We start from the raw sequence: 22083 nt of genomic DNA, 5'->3' as shown, positions 1-22083 counted from the left end.
GTCAAAGAATCCTATGGAACATGATTTGAAAATTTTAACCTGGAGGAAAAGTGCTGCTTCAGAAAGTCATTTGATGGAAGCCTTTACTCCAAAGCAATGTCTTTGTAGCTAAACTGATCGGTCCGTGGCTACTTTCAGCGACGGGAGATGAAGCAAGTTTTCTCATTGGTCAGCTGTTCCCACCTTTTGCCAATACTTGTTTAGGAATGGTTCATTTGTTGGTAATTAGCTTTCCATTTCGCAGTTACTTGGTTACTAGTTGATTTTACCCTTTTCTCCAAAAGGGTGCATCTAGATCTAAAACAGTTTTACACAGTGGCGTCGTCTCTCATCCACAATTGCTCGCTCACTTAGGCAGATTCTCTTGGAGGTGCATTAGTGCAATTGCTTGACTCTGTTCCACTTTAATTGAAGCAGGCCTTTCCCCCACCCCCTTTGGATTATCTCCCTCTGTACTACTCTAGTTTGGTGTGCTTTTGTGTATGAAGAGGGAAAGAATGAGAGAAAGGGAAAGAGAGAGAGAGAAAGAAAGAGACACAGACGTTGGTCAGGCTTCTGCTGACAGATGACTTTTCCTCAGTTGCCGGTTTCCTTGCCTGTCAGTAAAGTGGCTGGTAAGTGGAAGAACCCGAGAAGGGGAGGGCATTTGTGGGTGGGTGTGAGAGCGAAGGAGAGAGAGAGAGAAATTCGGCACTGCAAGGAATGAGGGCTGCCTTTCATAGCACAGAGGGGAGACGCAGAGTGAGTCCAGCGAATGGCAAGGCGGATAACTGGGAGCTGTACATCTGCCAGTACTATAAGGCCTCCCATTCAGACAGCTTAATTGTCCACAAGGCTTCCCCCCACCCCCTCCCTTGCCTCTGATAAAGATCCTTCAGCTGGTATTACTGATTGTATCCTTGGCTTATTGTGTAAAAATAAAAAATAAAAATCTGTGGGTTGCCTTCAATCTGGAGATCAGCCTCTAATCCCTTCCATCACTCTGAGGAACATGGCATGCCACCGCAGCTGCCCCCCGGAGCACACCTGAAATTTTTTGCTCCTAGTGTGGAAGCCAGGGGTGTGCGTGGCAAAGGGGGGAGCATTTGGAGGCAGGGGGAAAATATGGTTGCTGCTCCTGGTCAGTGTTAACCAAAAAAGAAAAAGGAAAAGGAAATTGGAGCGTGTGCATGTTTCGGGGGACGCATTCATTCTCTCTGAGCTTTGACCAAAGTGAAAACATAGAGCTATGGAGTCTCCAACGAAGGAAATTGAAGAATTTGAGAGCAACTCTTTGAAATACCTGCAACCGGAACAAATAGAGAAGATATGGCTTCGCCTCAGAGGACTGTAAGTAACACTTATATTTTGTCTTTCCCTACTCTCTCTCTCTCTCTCTCTCTCTCTCTCTCTCTCTCTCTCTCTCTCGTTTTTATGGCAATGATTTAGACATCTGTTCTTTTCCACATACTTTTTAGTCCAGTCAAAGGACAAACCACACCTGCTTACTGCATATCCACCAACTTCCAGCCACTTACAGGGGTAAAAGAAACCCATGGTCTTTACTCTGAATATGCTGAAATTGCATGTTACAGTGAAGAAATGCCATTTATGTCAGCACAAATGCAACGATGTTTTCATATGCAAGTGGGCATAAAAAAAAACAAACAGCCACACCTCTGTCATATTAAAACTAAGCCTATACCCAGTTCTGTTTACCTCTGTGTTTGTTTGTGTGTTCCTCCCTCCCTCTCCCAAAAGCAGCTTGAACAAATGTGGAGGAACTTGGAAAACACAGTTGAAATTCACTTTTTAACGGCAGGAAACTCATGTCTATTTTTGTTAAATGCTTGTGATTCAGCATGTGTTTATTTACTTGAACTTTTGGAATGGGCATGGTTTTTGCCGTATTGGAGGTACAGCTAGTCCTAGCAGCATGACAGAGGAAAGGTGAGGTAGGCAAATAAAAGTGTTATTCAATAGTTCTGGGAGGTTTGAAATGCATATATATGTATGTATCAGGATCTCTTGTTTCTAAGTGTGTGTGGGGGGGGGGGCAATGAAATTATTATTAGAAACTTTAGTTCTGCAACCCTAGACACACTTAGCTGTAAGTCCCACTGAACTCAGTAGGGGTTACTTCTGAATAGGCATGCATGGGATTGTGCTGTAAATCTGTTTAATGGCAACAGAGTATTTGCTTTATTCCTTTTCTGATCAAGCCTACATAGAGTGTTAGCATGTTAAGCTGCATCTGTCCAGATGTTCAGAACAGAATATTTTCTCTCTCATCATCTTAACAAAACAGACTGTGATTTCACTAGGGAGAGATGCTGGGCATGAGGGGAATATATCGGGAAAAGTAATCTCAGCCCCCCTCCCCACTCCACCAGTGGCGTAGCGTGGGGGGTGTAGGGGGGGCCGGCCGCACCGGGCGCAACATCTGGGGGTTAGGGTTAGGGGGCGCAAATCCACGGGTTAGGGGGCGCAAATTACTTGCCTTGCCCCGGGTGCTGACAACCCACGCTATGCCACTGCACTCCACCCAAGAATCCCAGCTTAAAAAACTTGAAGCTTTCTTTCTGCAAGTTGTTGGCTTGTTATCGTTTTCTTTAACCTGGTGATATCACGTTTTATAAGAAATTATTCTGAACGTGTTGTGCTTGCCTTGGACCAGAAATGAATATATATCACTGTGAGGATCTGTTCCAGGAAGTCTGTTTTGTGAAGAAATGCAGTCAAGCCCAATGACAGCTGTTGTGTAGCAGTTCCAAACATACTAGCTCTACAAAAACAACAACCCCAAACCTTTATTTTTCAATCTCTCTGCTGGTTATATATACATCTGTCATTCTCTAAAACATTCTGTGCAAGAGCTAGACTAACCCTCATGGTCAGATATGATGAAGTGTCTTGGTCAATAGCATAATTTCACGACAATCCACTCTGTAATAAACACTGGTGCAATTCTGCCCATACTTAGGGAGCAAAGCAAATTCAAAAGGACCCTGTTGTATTCAATTCAATGGCATCATCTTGCAAAGTGATCCTGTAGCCAGAACCCTGCTGGGGTGTGTGTGTGTCTTATGTGTCACAATAGTGCTGTCCTTCTTTAGATAGTGTCAGGATGAACACCCAAGTGCAAAAGACAGCACACTTAAAAAGTACCTGCCCCCCTTTGACTTCTCAAAACCTCCCAGAAAGTACAATTTCCCTCTTTCTTTCAAAACTAGCGTGACTGAAATGTGTTTGTTCTTCTTCTTTGTTAATTGTGCTGTTTTTTGGTGGTGGCTTGGATATGGGACTTGACACTTCATAAACATAGTCTGCTGGCTGAGCTTCAGGCAATAGGCATTTCACCTTTTATTTTATTTTCCTTTCTGATTCCCCCATGAGTAATTTGAAGGCAGAGGCTTTCAATCTCTTAAAAGCAAATGGATACACATACAAAAAGACTGGTCCCTCAAAAGATCAAGCAGGATATTCCAGAAGGGCGCATAGTTCCGTGCAAATAAATGTCTTCATCCACCAGCAGGGTGGTAATAATTTCATCATCAGATTGTACCTCTGCATTGCAATTGCACAGGAAGTGAAACAGAACACAAATGTATACCAAGACAAAAAAGGGATATGAGCTTAGTAGTAATAGTATTTTCTTACTGTGATCTTAGTAAAAACTTAGTGCACAAACTAAACCGAGTCTAAACACGATTATTTCAAGCCTGCCTGTAATAGGATCTTAACTCTATTTTGCCGTGCACCGGTGTAAAATACTTGCATGTATAGCCTAAGAATTGAGTACTATGGTGTCAAGTTTTGAGGATGGCCTGGAGAAGACAATGAGGAGTTGCATATTTGGGGGGGGGGTTGGGTATTGCCAAGAAGACATTGGCTAGGATCCAAAGGCCCATGCGCAGAGTTCCATATACAGTGTCTCTCTTTTATGTCACTGTTTCCCAAGGCAGCCTCTTGAAGGTCAGAGATTCTCCAGAGTAGAATTCAGTGCAAATTGCAAAGAAAAACTGGCAGCTTCGCCTTTGCACCTGTGCTTTTCTTGTCCTCAGGACTATTTGGCCAGGAGGCCAGCACTTATGGGGCCCACTGCACTTTACAACCCTGCTATGGGAGCCACATGGATCCATCCTATAGTCTGGCTCCAACCGTGTGGAAAGGGACATCTGCATGTGTCTTTCCCACAGTATTGGCAACCTACCTACAGGGAGGGTAATAATTCTAGGGGAAAGACAACGGGATGGGCCAGGCCTATGTCATTCCAGGCTAGAGCCATGCCATGGAATGAACTCATGGAACGTAAGGACATAAGACCTTCTGGATTACAGCACTGTTCAGTGCAACATATGGCTACGATGCAGTGTCCAGCCAGATGCCTATGGGAAAAACACAAGCAGGATATGACCCCGTAGTGGCTCTTGTGGTGAGGCTGTAACACGTAAAAGAGACATGCGCTAAGTGCTTTTGAAGGATTGATTCTAATAGATTTTCCCTCAACAGGGAAATGCACACGGTTGGATTGCGGGGAGCGGGGTGGGGGGTGGGCAGGAAAATTCATTTAGATTTTGTAAGAAGGACATGCTAGCTTCCTGCCTGTCCCTGCTTACATTTTCTTCTTGGAAAATCATGCTCTTTTCATCCCTTGCATTTCACAATCATATTGCTGCACGTGTGAACCTCTGCATAGAAAAAGGTTTTGCCAGACGGGCTCTTAGTGAAGAGATCAGGCCTTACGGAGGCATTTTGCTGCCTTACCAAGGTCTTGCCGGAACCCTGAAGCCACTTCCGCCGCTTCCGCTCGCTTCTCTGGCAGTGGCGCTGAGCTCCCGCAGAAGTGCCCCAAGGATTCTGCCACCCGAGGCGGCTGCCTCAATCTACCTCGTGGATGGGCCAACAGTGGACGTGAGCCTTCTCTCTCTAAAAGGACGAGTGGAAGGAAGAGAGGGCAGGGTACCCATAAAGGTAAAGGTAAAAGGACCCCTGACCATTAGGTCCAGTTGTGGCCGACTCTGGGGCTGCGGCGCTCATCTCGCTTTATTGGCCGAGGGAGCCGGCGTACAGCTTCCGGGTCATGTGGCCAACATGACTAAGCCGCTTCTGGCAAACCAGAGCAGTGCACGGGAACGCCCTTTACCTTCCTGTCGGAGCGGTACCTATTTATCTACTTGCACTTTGAGGTGCTTTCGAACTGCTAGGTTGGCAGGAGCTGGGACTGAGCAGCAGGACGGGAGCTCACCCCGTCGCGGGGATTCAAACCTCCAACCTTCTGGTCGGCAAGCCCTAGGCTCTGTGGTTTAACCCACAGCGCCGTTGTATAAAAGAAGAGTGTTCAACAGGCACAGCTTATCTGGACCAAGGATATGCCAAGCCACACGTGAAAATTCCCTCTGCCACATAACCCTTAGTGGTGTAGAAGCCCTTCCCGCTATTGTACTGGATCATGTGACTAACCAGTCAATCAATGTGCAGCAACAGTGGTGGCGGCCCCTGGCTGCTTCTGTGAGCTGGTCAAAAGAAGGGGTTGCTACTGCCCTGTGGCTACTGCCCCCCCAAAATCACATTGAACCCAAAAACAGGGCCTGTCCATGTATATGAGGCCAGTGGGGGCATGGAGCAGGGGAGAGGCAAAAGGATGAACACACTGACTCCATCCTGTACTGCAATGCGCAGCCTCTGGACCCTGTCTCGGAAGAGTACAGCTGCTGTTTTATCAGGTGGGAGCTTGTCAGAATGTACATGCAACAAGGAAGATAAGGAGGGTTCCTTTTCACAAGCAGTAAGTACACAGTAGTGAGTTATTGCTTGGTCAGTGGTTGAGTGCAATCAGTTTCTGATCACAGAAATAAACACAGATTCTTCAACCCCAATCCATCTCCCGGACATTGAACAATCGCATTCTTCTGCCAAACCTCTATCATCATTAGTGGTGCCATATGTGGAGAGCAGGAAGCAAAAACAGCACCAAGGCCAGACGTGCCTGGAGGACAAAGAGCAAATTGAGCCAGGCATTCGCTGATTCAAGCAGCAAGACATTTCAGTGAATGAGCAAGCGCAGCTCCACTATTTATGCCACCCGTGCTCAGAGACGGGCTGGTGTGCGAGAGGCAGTGTTTGCTGGTTTTCAAAATGTGTAGATCGCCTTCCTCTCAAGGTACTCAAGGCGGTGTGTGAGTGTGTGTAGTTCAGTGTGATGCAATTTATGGGAAAGGCTGGGCAAGAGAATACATGGCGAGAACATAGAAGCTACCTTATAACAATTCAGATCCATTGGCCCATCTCAACACAATGGCTGGTTTGGGCCTTCAGGGTTTCAGACAGAAGTGTTTCGCAATCCTTGTTTGGTTTAGCTCGCCCGCGGAAACAACTCAGAGGTTATTAAGAAGAAAAATGATAACAACAAGAAGACTGGAAGATGTGATTTGTGAGCATCAAAAGCAGCAGAAATATGAGATGATTGGACCCTCACTGAGCTCGAAACATGGAAACCCCCAACAAAATTTGGAATACATAATATGTATTGGTATAATTTGGAATCATTAATGCGATATGATTGGATTGTTAAATGGAAAACTTAATAAAAATTATTATATAAAAAAAGAAGTGTTTCCCAACCCTAGTTGGAAATGCCAGAGACAGGCTTTCCCAGCCAGATAAATGGGTTTTTAACACAGGTGCCCACTTGATAAGGTTTTATTTTAAATGTATTCGTTGTATTTGTGTTTTTAATTATGTAAATCACAGTGGTTTAAAATGAAATGTGATTAAACGTAATAATAGAATCTGGGGCCCTTCAAGCGGACCATAAATTCTCTGGGAAATAGCACACATAGGACATTAAAGAAACATTCTGAAATAATGCTGCTGTTTCCATTCTTAACCCCCCTCCCAGTTTTCAGGCTATTGATAGTAGAAGAGCATTGGCTTAATTTTTGCAAGTGAGATACAGTAAACATAAAGTAATGACCTCTGGAGCTTTGTGTGTGTCTGCATGATAATCAGCATAATATTAACACGGTAACTAACTGTTCCTTCCTGGAAATTAACATAAGGTTATGAAATTTCAGCAATTCTGGAACAGAAGTCCCTTGTGAGAATTCTACCATTCCTCTTGTGTTGCAAAGCATCTGGGCATCTCATAGATCTTTATATAGTGGTGATGTGTGAACATTTTACCACTTTCCTGTATGGATATTCAGTGGATTGATTTTTCGCAACTCAGAAAGATACATCATGGTACCCTTGGGTACAACAAAATAGTTTTAAAAGCCCCCAGGTCCTGGATCCTAAACAATTGCATCAGCATGTTGGCTCATAGCGCCAGTGTTACATCATGGTTTAATACTGGTAAATCACTTAGTTTTCCCATTAGGATCTTTAAGATGAGAGTTTTTTCTCTTTTTAGTGAAGAGTGCCACATATCACTAGAAAGAACCCTCCCCCCCTTAGCTGAAGGGACTGATTTTTATAAGTCAACTGTCCCTGGACTGGTCCCCATGTCTCGTAAAGCACTATCCTTATTTTGCCTTTGTGGGATCTGTTGGAGAGAACTTTTAAAATTAGTTTCTTTATATAGGATTTATACCTCATCTTTTTCATACCCAGTGGCTGAGACTGCTCACACCGTTCAAGTAACAAAATACGATAAAAATTAAAAAAAGAGCAGGAAGAAAGAAAAGCATGGCATCCAGATGAAAGCTAAAAACAGGGAACTTACCATAAAGTAACAGGGCAGAAATCTGACAATTCCATCATCTCAAGGCCTGCTGAAACAAAAACATATTGGACTACAAAAGACCATCAGCCTGGGAGCTAGCTAGGTGTCCAAGGGAAGGGAGCTCCAGAACCTATGAAGGTCAAAATACATATTACACTTAATACTTAGCATGCAGGTATGTTTCTTGGAGGGACGCGAGTGGCGCTGTGGGTTAAACCACTGAGCCTAGGGCTTGCCGATTAGAAGGTTGGCGGTTAGAATCCCCACGACAGGGTGAGCTCCTGCTGCTTGGTCCCTGCTCCTGCCAACCTAGCAGTTCGAAAGCACGTCAAAGTGCAAGTAGATAAATAGGTACCGCTCTGGTGGGAAGGTAAATGGCATTTCCGTGCGCTGCTCTGGTTCCCCAGAAGTGGCTTTGTCATGCTGGCCACATGACCTGGAAGCTGTACACCGGCTCCCTTGGCCAATAAAGCAAGATGAGTGCCGCAACCCCAGAGTCGGTCATGACTGGACCTAATGGTTAGGGGTCCCTTTACCTTCACCTATGTTTCTTGGAAGAGGGAGGCATGTGAACACAGCTCCAAGACTCAGCCCGCCAGAGCGGGAGTGAGGACCCTGTCTTCTAGCCTGCCAGGGAAATTGATAAACTCTCCTTCCTCTGGCAGTGAACGAGGGGATAATTCCGCTTTCAAGTTTGTGGCAGTTAGCATAAAGGAGGCCAGAAAATGAGGAAAATAATCAAAAAGCTGCTGAATCCTTTTTTCTTTCCATTGATAGGGTTCCGACTTTACATTAGCCGTTTAAAATGGTAACACTTCTGTGCATGTCTAATTAAAAGCTAAAGATTGCCTTTCAGCTGGCTGAAGATCTTTTGTGAAAGCTCGATGTGTTTTGCACGTTGAACCTATTGCAGGAGAAGTAAGCACTGCGGAGCTGACTGGAGCTTAGTCCCAGGAAACTTTATAGGCATGCTGATACTAATAAATTGAGTTTTTAACTACATGCTTCTGCTACTTGTGTGTGTGATATGCACACAGCTGCGTGCATTATTTGGACTCTCCTGGAGGTCAGGGCTAAGTGCAGTGGCGTAGCATGGGGGTGCAGGGGGTGCCAGCCGCACCGGGCGCAACATTTGGGGGGCGCACTCGCAGCTCTCTGCCCCTACCTGGCTCACTCTCTCTCTCTCACTGCAGTGCTGGCTGTGCGAATCCGATCCGAGCTGCCGGGTTGCCGCCCACTGTGGAGGGGGAGGGTGCTAGGCGTGCGGTGCGGTGTGGAGCGGAGAGAGAGCGAGGGAGGGACTATCTGGGGGAGGGACAGTGCAGCGGCCGCCCAGCGCAGTGCTGAGCGCGGGAGAGAACTACCCCCGACCAGCCCAGGCAGCAGCAAGAAGAAGCTGGCAGCGGCGGCAGGTTAGGGGCGCAAATTACTTGCCTTGCCCCGGGTTAGGGGGCGCAAATTACTTGCCTTGCCCCGGGTGCTGACAACCCACGCTACACCGCTGGCTAAGTGGGCTGTCATGAGGAGCTCCTGCTTTTAAAAATCTAACACCACGTTGCTGCTTGTTTTTCTTTTAACAACCATAGCAGCCCTGTAGGGCAGCCTTGTGTCCTATTTTACAGAGGGCAGTCCTCCATTTGAAGGGCACCTGCTCACAGTCTTCTCCACGATGTGGAGCTTATCTCTATTAAAATGAGAGCAATTATTTCTAAGTGGGCACCTAGACGTACAAATGAGTGTGTGCATTTTTAAATACAAGTGTAACTAGATGCCCTGCAGTCATGAGGGGTGGTTAGTGATGAGAAGGACTTTCGAAGGACTGGGGAGAAGGACTTTTGGCAGCAACTGGGATGCTATGCCTGTTGAACACTCTTCTTTTATACAATGGCGCTGTGGGTTAAACCACAGAGCCTAGGACTTGCCAGTCAAAAGGTTGGCGGTTCGATTTCCAGAGCTGCAGAAGAGAGTCCCCGCGCCGGTTAAGCACAGTGTGTGGGGAATCGTCGAGTGGGTGGCTCAGTTTGGAGGCGGCTTGTGGGCCGATTAAATGGCCTCCATGGGCTGCTTCCGGTGCATGGGCCTTAGGTTCCCGACCCCTGCATTAATGTCTTTCTGTGTGAGGAGCAGGAAACACATATGCTCTGTTTGCCTCTGTTTTTCAACCTGAGGCTCAGTAGACTGATTTTCTGATTAGTCGGTTTATATTGACAGTAGTACATATACCGTAATTAATTAAGGATAGTTATCCAGAAATGTATTCATGTGGCTCTGACTTCTGATAGTTATTTTTTTATAAATACATCTACCATGCATAGTTCAGCATCTACATGACACCTTTTGATGTGAGAAACACTTGCATAATTTTTATTTTATTTTTTTACAGTGGGCATCTATGTTTGGTTACTATTTATGTTCAACTTGGCATGTACAGCATATAAATTATGGGGAAAGGTTCTTTATGTTCTTTTCCTGGTAGCTGGATATAAAACTGCCCAGCTGCTTCTTTTATGTCTGCTTTGGGCAAACTCTATTTATTTCCAAAGAGAATTCTCTCATGAGGACTGACAAACTTACAAAGCTGTAAAAACTGTGTTCCGTAGACCATGCTGAGTGTATGTTCACAGTTCCTTGCCGCTACTCTTGACTGAGATGAGGCCTGAAAACTGTCCATTTCCCAAAGTGGAGAAAGGCGTATGGTTCACACCTTTCCTACTTGGGATTTTCAAATCCTCTTTCACAAATACTGCTTAATAGGTTCCCAGGCCAGCAGCAGAAAATGTGCTCTACCACACCAATGCAAACACACTTTAGGATGGAATTAACCACAGTGCTTGGGACGCAGGTGGCGCTGTGGGTTAAAGCCTCAGCGCCTAGGACTTGCCGACTGAAAGGTCGGCGGTTCGAATCCCTGCGGCGGGGTGCGCTCCCGCTGCTCGGTCCCAGCGCCTGCCAACCTAGCAGTTCGAAAGCACCTCCAGGTGAGAGTAGATAAATAGGGACCGCTTACCAGCGGGAAGGTAAACGGCGTTTCCGTGTGCAGCTCTGGCTCGCCAGATGCAGCTTTGTCACGCTGGCCACGTGACCCGGAAGTGTCTCCGGACAGCGCTGGCCCCTGGCCTCTTAAGTGAGATGGGCGCACAACCCCAGAGTCTGTCAAGACTGGCCCGTACGGGCAGGGGTACCTTTACCTTTTTAACCACAGTGCTGAGTAAGAGACCGGGGCGAGGGGGCTGTAGCCAAGCAGGGACCTCTGATGTTTTACAGTTTTCTCAGCACAGAATGTGCCCCCCCCAATGCGCTGAACTACTTTAAAACTGCTTTCACTTCTGAAAATAGTGACTACGCACCCATCGGAGGATGAGAAGCAGAATGCCAGCAGCCCAGACAGCAGAAGAAGTGAAATGCAGAAAACCCTAAGGGAAGAATGTGGTTTACAGAGGTGGAGTTAATGGGGACAAGCAAGTTTTATTAGATCTCCCATTGGTAAAACCTATTTGGTGTTTTGCAACTTTCTGACTAGTTGCAAGACCTTAGTCAGACCTAGCAGAGTAAACGCAGAATCCACAGAAGCAATTGGCGACTTGGCTGCAGACAGGATAGACGAAGCAGGAACCAGGAACTTGTAGTTAGGTGTTTATTATATACAGTGGACTATTTACAGGAACAGAACACGGATATTTTGCTAGCTCTCTCTGATACGACTCACAGCTCCTACACTGACACAGAACTCTGAACTCACGAACACTGAACCACTGAACTCTGAACTAACACATTCCAGTTAGTAGGCCATTAATTATCACTCGCTTGAGAGAGCTTGACCAATCAGGGAGCGGTCTCCATGTCTCTGTTATCACCAGGCAGACTTACTCCTTCAGATTGCCTTCTGGCTGTCTGCCAAACCTTAATTGACTCTGTGTGAGTAGCTGCACGTACACAGTTTCCCAACAGCACAAACCATCATTACCATAGGAACACAACAGGGATTTTGAGGTCAGAGGACACCTCAACATGCAGGGCAGGGTGCAGGTATATGATGGCTTTAATGTCAAAGATTCCAGGTGCGTTCGGGCATTCAAATAAAGACAGGGAACAAACTGTGTGGGTCACAATTGCTAACCACCTGGAAAAACTGCTCCGTTTAGCTCAATATTATACACGCGACTGGTGTCTTTCCAGGTTTTGAGGCAGGAGTTTTCCCCAGCAATACCTGACGTCAGCAGGGATTGGATCTGGGGCGTTTTGCATGCGATCATGCACCCCATCGCCGAGTCGTGGTCTGGACTCAAACTCCCAGCAGCCCATGCCAGCATGGCCAATAGTGAGGGATGGTGGGAGCAGGAGTTCTGCAACATCCGAAGCGCCAAAGTTAATGTTGGCATGAAGGCTGGGCATGCAGAAGGTGGGGCCAACCTGTCTGGGGTTAGCACACATGCCCCCATGTAGTCTGTGGCCTCTGGCATTTGGCTGAATGTCTGAAAACAGCTTCAGCTTGTTCAGGCATTATTTTGTTCTGGCACCAGAGAGCCATACATCTGATGGAAGGAGAAGGTGGCAATACCCTGCTTCCTTATGTGCCACTGGGAACAGAGAGGCCAGAGCTAAGGGTTCAATGGCCCATCCTATGGAGCCAACCATAAGACCGTCAGACTAGCCTCTCCCCAGCCTTTGGGATCTAATAATAATCTCTAACAGGTGGTTCAAAAAGTTGTTTTTCCAGGACATTTTGCCAACTGCATTTCCTACCAATTTCTGTTCTGTTGTTATGCATGGCTCCCTTTCTGAGCTGCGGGTAGTGAATGGTAATAATAATATAATAATAATTTATTATTTATACCCCGCCCATCTGGCTGGGTTTCTCCAGCCACTCTGGGCAGCTCCCAGAATAATAATAATAATACAGTGGTGCCCCGCAAGACGAACGCCTCGCAAGACGGAAAACCCGCTAGACAAAAGGGTTTTCCGTTTTGGAGGCGCTTCGCAAAACGAATTTCCCTATGGGCTAGCTTCGCAAGACGAAATGTCTTGCGAGTTCCTGCGGGTTCCCCCCCCCTTTTCCCCCTTTTCCTAAGCTGCTAAGCCGCTTATCAGCTGATCCGCTAAATGCCGCTAAACCACTAATAGCGCTAATCCGCTAAGCTGTCAGTGGGCTTGCTTCGCAAGACGAAAAAACCGCTATACGAAGAGCCTCACGGAACGGATTAATTTCGTCTTGCGAGGCACCACTGTAATAATAATAATAATAATAATAATAATAATAATAATGATGATGATGCGATAAAACATCAAACATTAAAAACCTCCCTAAACAGGGCTGCCTTCAGATGTCTTCTAAAAGTCAGATATAGTGGATGCTCAGGTTGCGAACGTGATCCATGCGGGGTGCACGTTCGCAGCCCGCAGTGTTCGCAACCCGCGTCCGCGCACATGCAGGTTGACATTTAATGCTTCTGTGCATGCATGACTTTCGAAACCCGGAAGTAACCCGTTCTGGTACTTCTGGGTTTCGGCAGTCCACAACCCGAAAAAACGCAACCTGAAGCAGCTGTAACGTGAGGTATGACTGTAGTTGTTTATTTCCTTGACATCTGATAGGAGGGCGTTCCACAGGGCGGGTGCCACTACTGAGAAGGCCCTCTGCCTTGTTCCCTGTAACCTCACTTCTCGCAGGGAGGAAACCACCAGAAGGCCCTCGGCGCTGGACCTCAGTGTCCGGGCTGAACGATGGGCATGGAGACGCTCCTTCAGGTATACTGGACCAAGGCTGGTGGGGGGTAGCTGTCCTGTAACAAAGCCAAAGGGTTAGGATTTTGAATATTTTATCCCTCCAAGCACTGTTTCTGTGGTGCTCTTGCTTGTGAGTTGTTACGGGATTTCACTTTTGGCAAGATGCTTATGTAAACAGCAGGAGTGAAGGCAGGAAGCAGAACAAGCTGATCCCACACAAGTGACCTCTGGGTTAACAATCTCACCCCAGCATAGCTTAGTTTTGTCATTTGGGTCATCCAACCAATCAAGAGGGGATTTTTTTTTTTTTTTTTTTGCTAATGCCAACGTGTGGCAGAAAAGCAGTAGAATGGTTGTTTTGTGTGGGCTCAAAATGGTAGGTTATCCTTTAAATAATTTCAGTATCTTATCTTTCATTCACTTATTTCCGCGACCTCCTCACACCTCCCTTTTCGTATTCCACTTCTGTTAATTGTTTCATCAATTCCTTTCCATCTTCCTCTGTTTTCTATCCTATAATTATCTTAACACATTCTAACCTTATTTTTTCCTTTAATACTCTATTAATCTGTTTATACTTAATTCCTTATAACATTTCTACTAAAGCCATATAACTTAATTCCAACATTTTTCTAACATTCATTAATTTTACAGTGTTTCCGTAAATAATCTTTAAACTTTTTCCAGTCTTCTTCCACCGACTCTTCTCCCTGGTCTCGGATTCTGCCAGTCATTTCCGCCAGTTCCATATAGCCCATCAACTTCATCTGCCATTCTTCCCGGGTGGGTATGCAAAGCCCTTTTCAAAGTGCTTTGCACGGAGCTTCTGGAGCTCTGAGAATCAGCTGATTGTCATATCTTCTCCAGAAGCCCCATTCAAAGCACTGCACAAAATAATAACAATAATCATAATTTATTACTTATACAGTGGTGCCCCGCAAGACGAATGCCTCGCAAGACGGAAAACCCGCAAGATGAAAGGGTTTTCCGTTTTTTGAGGCGCTTCGCAAGATGAATTTCCCTATGGGCTTGCTTTGCAAGAAGGAAGCCCATAGGGAAATCTCCGGGGACCTCTTTTAAATGCTGGCGGTGGGGAGCAAAGCCTTTTTCCCCCCCCTCCGGCCTTAAGAAGAGGTCCAGGAAGGCCGGCGGGGGCCGAAAGGCTTTGCTCCCCACCACCAGCATTTTAAAAGCGGTCCGGGATAGCAGGGAAGCGCTTCCCGCTATCCTGGACGGCTTTTGAAGGCAGGCGGGGGGGAGCAAAGACTTTCGCCCCCCACCGGCCTTCAGAAAAGGTCCTGGACCTCTTCTGAAGGCTGGCGGGGGGCGAAAGTCTTTGCTCCCCCCCGCCTGCCTTCCCGGGGGCTTTAAAATCGCCCCGGGACAGTGGAGAAGTCCGCTGTCCGGTGCGATCTTAAAATGCTGGCGGGTGGCAGCGAAGCCTTCGCTGCCGCCCGCCAGCATTTTAAAAAATCCCGGGACAGCGGAGAAGTCCTCTGCTGTCCCGGGGTTTTTTAAAATGCTGGGGGTGGGAAGAAAAGCCCTTGTCCCCCCCCCAGCCTTCAGAAGAAGTCGGGGGACAGACTGTCCACTACCAAGAAGGTCCTCTGCCTGGTTCCTTGTAACCTCACTTCTCACAGTGAGAGAACCGCCAGAAGGCCCTCAGAGCTAGACCTCAGTGCTGAACAATGGTGCTTTGAGAGGCCTCCTGAAGACCCTTGCAGGCAGCAAAGTCATGTGACAAGCATTATGACGTGAGATGATTGACAGGTCCCAGCTGTCCAATTTGGTCCACAAGAGGTTACAGTTTCTTGGTGGTCATCTCTTTAGCCCATTGGCTAGCTGGAACAGACAGCATACAGTGGTACCTCGCAAGACGAATGCCTCGAAAGACGAAAAACTCGCAAAACGAAACAGTTTTTCGTTTTTTGAGTTGCTTCACAAGACAGATTTCCCTATGGGCTTGCTTCGCAAGACGAAAACGTCTTGCGAGTTTGTTTCCTTTGTCTTGCAAATTTGTTTCCTTTTTCTTAAAACCGTGCATTCACTTCAAGGAGCAACTCATAGCACGCGGTGTGGTAGCCTTTTTTGAGGTTTTTGAAGACTTTGGTGATTTTTGAAGCTTTTCCAAAGTCCATGCTTCGCAAGACGAAAAAATCGCAAGACGAAAAAACTCGCGGAACGAATTAATTTTGTCTTGCGAGGCACCACTGTATTTGTATTGCTTTCTCCTAATATTATTGTGTTATTTATTATTTTCATATGTGTCAGAGCTGCCCGAGGTCCCAGCTCACAAAGGACCAACGCCAGTTCTTATATATACAAAGTCTTTATTGAAATTCAGTTTCGATTTCAAAGCCACGGCGCGCAGCTCTACGTCTTGAACTCTAGACCGCTGAAGCTCCGTCTGAATCTCCTCCCCCCAGACACCAGTTTAAGACCCTAGCCCTGCTCCACCTCTTCCTCTGCTCTTTCCTCCTCTGGGTCCGCCTGTCCGCTGGGTCCTTGCCCTTTCTGGACTCTTCTGACACTGAGTCCCCTGAGTCTTCCCCCTGCCTCCGGCGGGCTTTAGGACCTGGTTCCCAATCCGGGTTTTCTGCTGTCCCGCGCGCCTGTACATTCGAACTTGGCGCCCGCGCCCAGCCGGCAACCTTCCTCCTGACCGTTACACTGCTCCTGTCACTGCTTCCCCCTTCGGGGGGGCTAGCTGGGCCTGACCTCCCCTCCGTTCCCTCACTCTCCAATAGAGGCGTGGTCAGCCCTGACTCATCTTCTCTCCCTGCTGGAGGAGACGCTGGCCCTGATACATGGGACTCTTCCCCCCCACTACGCTCTGGTGGGGGAGCTGGCCCTGATCTCCCGCTGCTGCTTTGGGAGTCCCCGCTGGCCCCTTGCTTCTGGTGCGTCCCCCCTGGGATCCCCCTTGCCCTGGCCATCGGCGCCCCCTTCTGGGAATCTTCTGATTCGCTGGAGAGGCTCATGGAATCTCTCGGGCCACTGTCATACTCCCCTACGCTGCCCTCCGATTCTTCCCCTTCGCTCTCCATTTCCTCTCTCCCCTGTGCCTCTGCTCCTGAGCCCCTGACAATATGCTTTAAACTGTTTTGATTGGCTCCTGCATGCTGCATTGGAAAAATACAGTCGTTTGCAAGGCAGCTAACAAATTTATTAAAGGTATAAATGCATGTGTAAGTATTGCACACCGATTACTTTTCTGGCAGATTTTTTTTTGCCAATTTAGTCGAGCTAAAATGTGTGTAAGAATGATTTTCCCTGCTGCCATCCTCTCCATTCTAGATAATAAAGCATTTAAAAAGCATAGCTAGTCCCCCCTCCCCCCCCAGCATTGCAGAGGAAGAGGAAAGAAACCAGTTTTAATCTTCTTGCCTGCCTGTGGGATTAGAGTGCTAAATTGCTCGATTCATAATGGCTCTTACTCCATCCCTAGCATACTCTCAATGCAGCTGAAAAAGAAATGACGAATGGGGTCTCTTGACCACCTTTCTTTCCTAACCCATATTCTCCCTTGAACCGTTATGTGGCCTCTTGCTTTTTCACACAGCGGATGAGCACAAATAATATATGCCACAAAGAGTGGTGGCTCCTGAAATATTGGCCAAGCCGAGTTTTCAGTCTCCTTAAAGCATTCCCTCTGTTTTCCTTTACTTACTCAAGGAAGTCCCTTAAATTCTGCAAATATTTGAGCTTTCCACTGCAAATGCTTCTTTAGGACCCAGCCAGGTTTTGTAGGAATGGCAATCGGGCTCTTAATTGCTTTTAGCATAGGAAAACTAACCTTTTGTTGCCTGAAGGTAATTTGCTGAGTGTGTGCCCCTGTGGCATCTGATATAAGCAAGCATTTGTGAGTTCCACAGTCCACTTTCTTCTTTCAGAACAAGACGGTACTGCAAATACTGGTAGTCTCTGCATCCTCTTTTTCAGTGATCTGTCATGACATGATGGGGGGGTGCGGCAGTGGCGGGGGGAAGAGAACCCCCTGAAAGGGTGACTAACACAGTAGGCCTTGTCCCCTATGTATTTTAGCTGGCACCAGGGAGTGGAGGTTTTCAAAGGTCCTCAGAAAGCCCCGCTTTGTCTGGAGATCTGTAAATTATTCAATTTTTAAGTTAAAAAATATATAAATATGCTAATTCTTTTCCAGAGGTGTGAGAGCTGCTACTTCTTTCTCTGTCTCCACTCCCTGCCTTCCTAAATCTCTCTGGAGAATTTGGCTGTATAACAGAGTCAATCTGCAAATGCTTTCAGTTGCAGCCATTTTAACCAGTTCTAAGAATCACATCTATGATCTGAAATGAATAGAGCAAGGGATATTTTGTCTATGAATTCAATGACAGAAGACTCGACTGTGTTGGCCAATGTGACTCGCGCATTTCTGTGTTGGCCAATGTGACTCGCGCATTTAAAGTAAATTCACTTTAAAGCCATTTTGCATCTTGTTGTGGCAATAAAAGCTGTGCCTCGGTTAACAACAGGCACACAAGTTGTGGCTTCAGATTCAGTCTGGCAAAGTTTATTCATACAGACAGTTTAAAAAGCAACATGTGCAATAATCTATAGCCACATCCTATGCAGATTTAGTTGGAAGTGAAATCCACTGAGCTTAGTTGCACTTATTCCCAAGTAAATGTATATTGGATAGTAGCCTTGAAGCCTGATCTTTTGCATATTTACAGTGGTACCTCAGGTTACAGACGCTTCAGGTTACAGACGTTTCAGGTTACAGATACAGATAGGTAGCCGTGTTGGTCTGCCATGGTCAAAACAAAATAAAAAAATTCCTTCCAGTAGCACCTTAAAGACCAACTCAGTTGGTCTTTAAGGTGCTACTGGAAGGAATTTTTTTATTTTGTTTTGATCAGGTTACAGACTCCGCTAACCCAGAAATAGTACCTCGGGTTAAGAACTTTGCTTCAGGATGAGAACAGAAATCGCGTGGCGGCAGCGGGAGGCCCCATTAGCTAAAGTGGTGCTTCAGGTTAAGAACAGTTTCAGGTTAAGAACGGACCCCCAGAACGAATTAAGTTCTTAACCTGAGGTACCACTGTATATAGAAATAAATTCAACCAAGTTCAATGAAAGTAAAAATGCAAAGGATTTCTACCTAATTATTGGCAAATTCCACTGAAATTAGTGAACATGTTTTGGATTGGGGTGTAAATTAAATTTATTCGGTGGTTTATTGATCAGGAGCATTTATAATTTGTTCTTTATCACACTAAATTCCAGGGCACCATGTAAACAATCTAAGCAAGCCCAGAAAAGACAAGGCTTACAAGATGAAAAAAAATACATATTTACAAACATAACAAAAGTGCTCATAAACAATAAAGCATCAAAAGGTTCACAACTGAATAAAATAATTTCCACATACATCGTAATAAGATCTAAAATAAAGACACAAACAAGAGTCTGTTCAGCAGCCTCAGCTTTTGTAGTTGGAGTCAGTCCAGGCCTTGCCCTCCCAGGCGAAGTGTGAAAAGGCTTGCAAAGCAGGGAACAGGTCTTTCAAGACTCGCAGCCATATTGTTCTGAAAAGTGCAAATTGGAAAAGTTTATTTCAACTCCTCCTTCTGATTTAGACAGATGAGGGATATATCCTCAGGCCGACATTTCCCTTTTAAGGCAGACCCCATAACCTCAGTGAGCCTGGATCCTGTGGCTGGTGGCTCAGACCGTCAGTTGAAGAAGCAACGGAGGAAGTCGGAAGTATGCATTATGAATCAATCAAAAAAATGATATGTCAGCCAAAGTTAATTAAAAAGCCCAAGATCCTGGAAGGTGAAGGAATGATAAACTTCACCTCAGTCCATCATGCAGTTTATTATTCAGTCATGTCATTTTATGTCAACTTAAATCCATGCTGGCAAGAAAAGACGAGGCAGAACAGTCTTGTTTAGCACTTCACTATTGACTAGAAAATAATGGGCATCATCTCCTCAAAAGCCAGGCTAATAAAAAGCATCTAACTTCTTTGCTTGTGGCAAACATGAATCATACCCACCGCCTATCCAACAGCTATGATGTCTTTTCCAAGCTTAACATAAGTAAAACATTAAATAAACAGGCTCTTTTCATCCGTGTGCCACCCAGGAAATATTTATATTGAAGCTTGGAATATATAGAGGCTTACCATAAATAAAATAGCAAAAGTAATGAAAACATGGTTGACCATAATGAACCTGGGCAAAGCACTGGGCTCCTACTGGCCCTGCCCAACCTGCTCGCCTTGCACCACGAAAAATGGGAAAGGCATCTTTGCACTTGTTGCTGCGTGTGGCCCCTGCTTCGGCTTGCTGAACAGTAATCCTACTGTTTCAGCCTCTGTTCCAGAGTTGGGAAAAGGGTCTGGCACAAACATGAGATTTATAATTCTGCGTCATGCCAGCTGTCAAGTAGCAGACAGGCGGGTGGCAGCGGCGGGGGGTGGGGGTGGGCACAACAATAACAAACAAGAGTCTGATAGGTTTACCAGGGCTTAGAGCAAGATGTGGATTTGCTTCTGCGACTTTGAAAGCAGTTGCGGCCTGGCCAGATGCAATTCCAAACCTTTGGATCTTTCCCCAATATTCAGCCCGGATGGCGGTGACTCCTCCTGTTTTTGTAGCTACCACCCCAAACAAATTGAAACCGGGCAACTGTCCATGGGGCTCCGCAAAAGTTTCCATGTGTCAACGAATGCAGCACAGAGGCTCTGACTGAGCCATGAAACCCACACCCTTTCATCCCCCTCAACCTCCTCCCCACCCCGGCCGTGAAGTGCATTTAATAGCCTTGTTCTTGAAGCAGGAGTGGGATGAAAGCAAAAGATGCTTTCTTGACTTTGAGCAAAACAACATGTGCTGTCACGGCTTGTTCTGCTGATTGTCCTTATTCCCAAATGAGAGGCGGGGGAATTTGCCTTCCTCCCCCATGACAAAAGGTGCTTTCGTAGGTTTCGTTTTTCCTAGGCAGATCGGGAGGATACAACTAAACAATGTAAAGGAAACACATATGCACCCTCTGTGCTAAAAATGTAGTGAGATCAAGGAAGCCGATTCGTATCAGCGATGGGTTTTTGGTCTTGCCATGCAATGTGTTGCACATTTGTCGGGATTTAAAGAGGAGGAAAAGTCATTTCCACCTCTCTGTTCATTCCTTAAGAAGCTTTGCAGTTTGCCTGTTGAAGGAGAAGCTGTAATTAAAGTGGGCGCAGTAGGGGTGAGAATTTGCAGGGAGAGGATGATCCACATGTTCCATCACTGCAAAACAGATCTAACAGATAGCTACTCGAAAACACCGGATCATATTTTTAATCTAAGTGTGAACAAATATTTCTTCAAACAGCAACTGGTGAAGATGTGCACAATAGTTACATAGGGTGAGTTTGTCTGTGGGGATTAGAAAACATGAAGGAGAATTATCTCAGCCCTTAGTTTTTGTGATTTTCTTCCGTTTTTAATCAAAACCCCACAGCGATTTGATTAATAGCGTGTGTGGAATGCAGACAAATGTGCATTATATATCAATAAACAGGAGTAGGGGTGCAGGGGAAATTTGATTTGGTGCATATTTAAAGCTAAATCTATCAAATTCACACTTTCAAAAACAATATGAAAATTGAAACGCAGCCATCCTTTGAAGTTCATGCTTATTCCTCCCCTAAATGAATAACTGTAGTTGAAATATCAACAGCAAAGGACTTTGAATACTCAAAAGTGCTACAGAAATGATAAACACTAATTGCAGTTGTGGTTTGTTGTTGTTGTTTGTTTAAAAAAAACTATTTCTCTTTTTCTACTAGGCCTAGGTAGGTGGCAAGCTCCTGAAAATCGCCCAAATTAAAAAAACACAACCTAATACCAGTAAAATAAATAAATAAAATGAACACACCTCCAGTTCTCTAACTGCTTCCAGTCGTACAGAAGCTGGAATATACTGGCAATCAGTTGCAATTTGATTTATGCTGTTTATTAATAAAGGCAGTAATACTGTTTAGTTTATGCACCATTAATTTTACTGTAATGGCAACAGCATTAGTAGAAAATGCATGGGGTATTGATTTTGCATATTGAGCTGCCTGGCAGAGAAGATTTCAATTTATTTAAATGACCCCATTAGTCTGCAGGGAGTTTAGCTCTTGACATAGGTGACTGTAAAAATAAGAGTTGATAATCAATGGAGTAAAATAATGGCTTTACAAATATTATATTCCTGTTCCTCATGCTTCCACCGCCATTGGTCCAGATCCAAAGGTCTGTGCAACGTACTCTGATAGGCACAGTGTAGGTTCTCCGGTCCCTGTACTGGAAGCAGCCCGATCCCATGCTAACCTAGATAAACCACTTCCTGCCCCCAAATTCATATATATACAGCTGACATAGCTTCTGGGCAAGCAGCTGTTTGACACAGCAGCAGTTGACAAGGCAGAGTCTGGCTTCCTTGTCATGAGCATCCCTGCTGCTTACCAGGAGGCAAGGGGTGAGGGGTGGGGAGGTCAGTGTGGTACGGGGATGGTGGTAGGAGCGTTGGGTCACTTCTGCTGCCGTGCTTGCACTGCACTGAGCTCCTTGAGCATCTCCCCTCTCCTTCTTAGCAAGAGTCTATGACACCACCAACACCCTGCTGCTGGTCAAACATGGAAATAATAACTAGAA

The 22083-nt window shown here is 45.9% G+C and overlaps 1 protein-coding gene across 4 annotated transcripts in view; it reads left to right on the top strand.

Annotated features, from left to right (window-relative positions):
- Positions 1–22083, top strand: part of PDE1C (phosphodiesterase 1C) — a 278643-nt gene that overhangs the window by 108817 nt on the left and 147743 nt on the right. For 2 of the 4 annotated variants that reach the window (XM_081834770.1, XM_081834769.1), the window contains exon 1: positions 677–1329. The exons of the other annotated variants lie outside the window; for them this stretch is intronic. In XM_081834770.1, the coding sequence (XP_081690896.1) occupies positions 1229–1329 (101 nt within the window). In that variant the 5' untranslated portion in view covers positions 677–1228. Of the gene's footprint in view, positions 1–676; positions 1330–22083 lie in introns of those variants that run through there. 4 annotated transcript variants of the gene reach the window in all.

This window comes from Podarcis erhardii, assembly GCF_964252035.2.
Source record: "Podarcis erhardii genome assembly, chromosome: 12".
NCBI lineage: Eukaryota > Metazoa > Chordata > Lepidosauria > Squamata > Lacertidae > Podarcis > Podarcis erhardii.
Note: the sequence above shows the minus strand (reverse complement) of the source record. Positions and strands in the feature narration are given on the sequence as shown.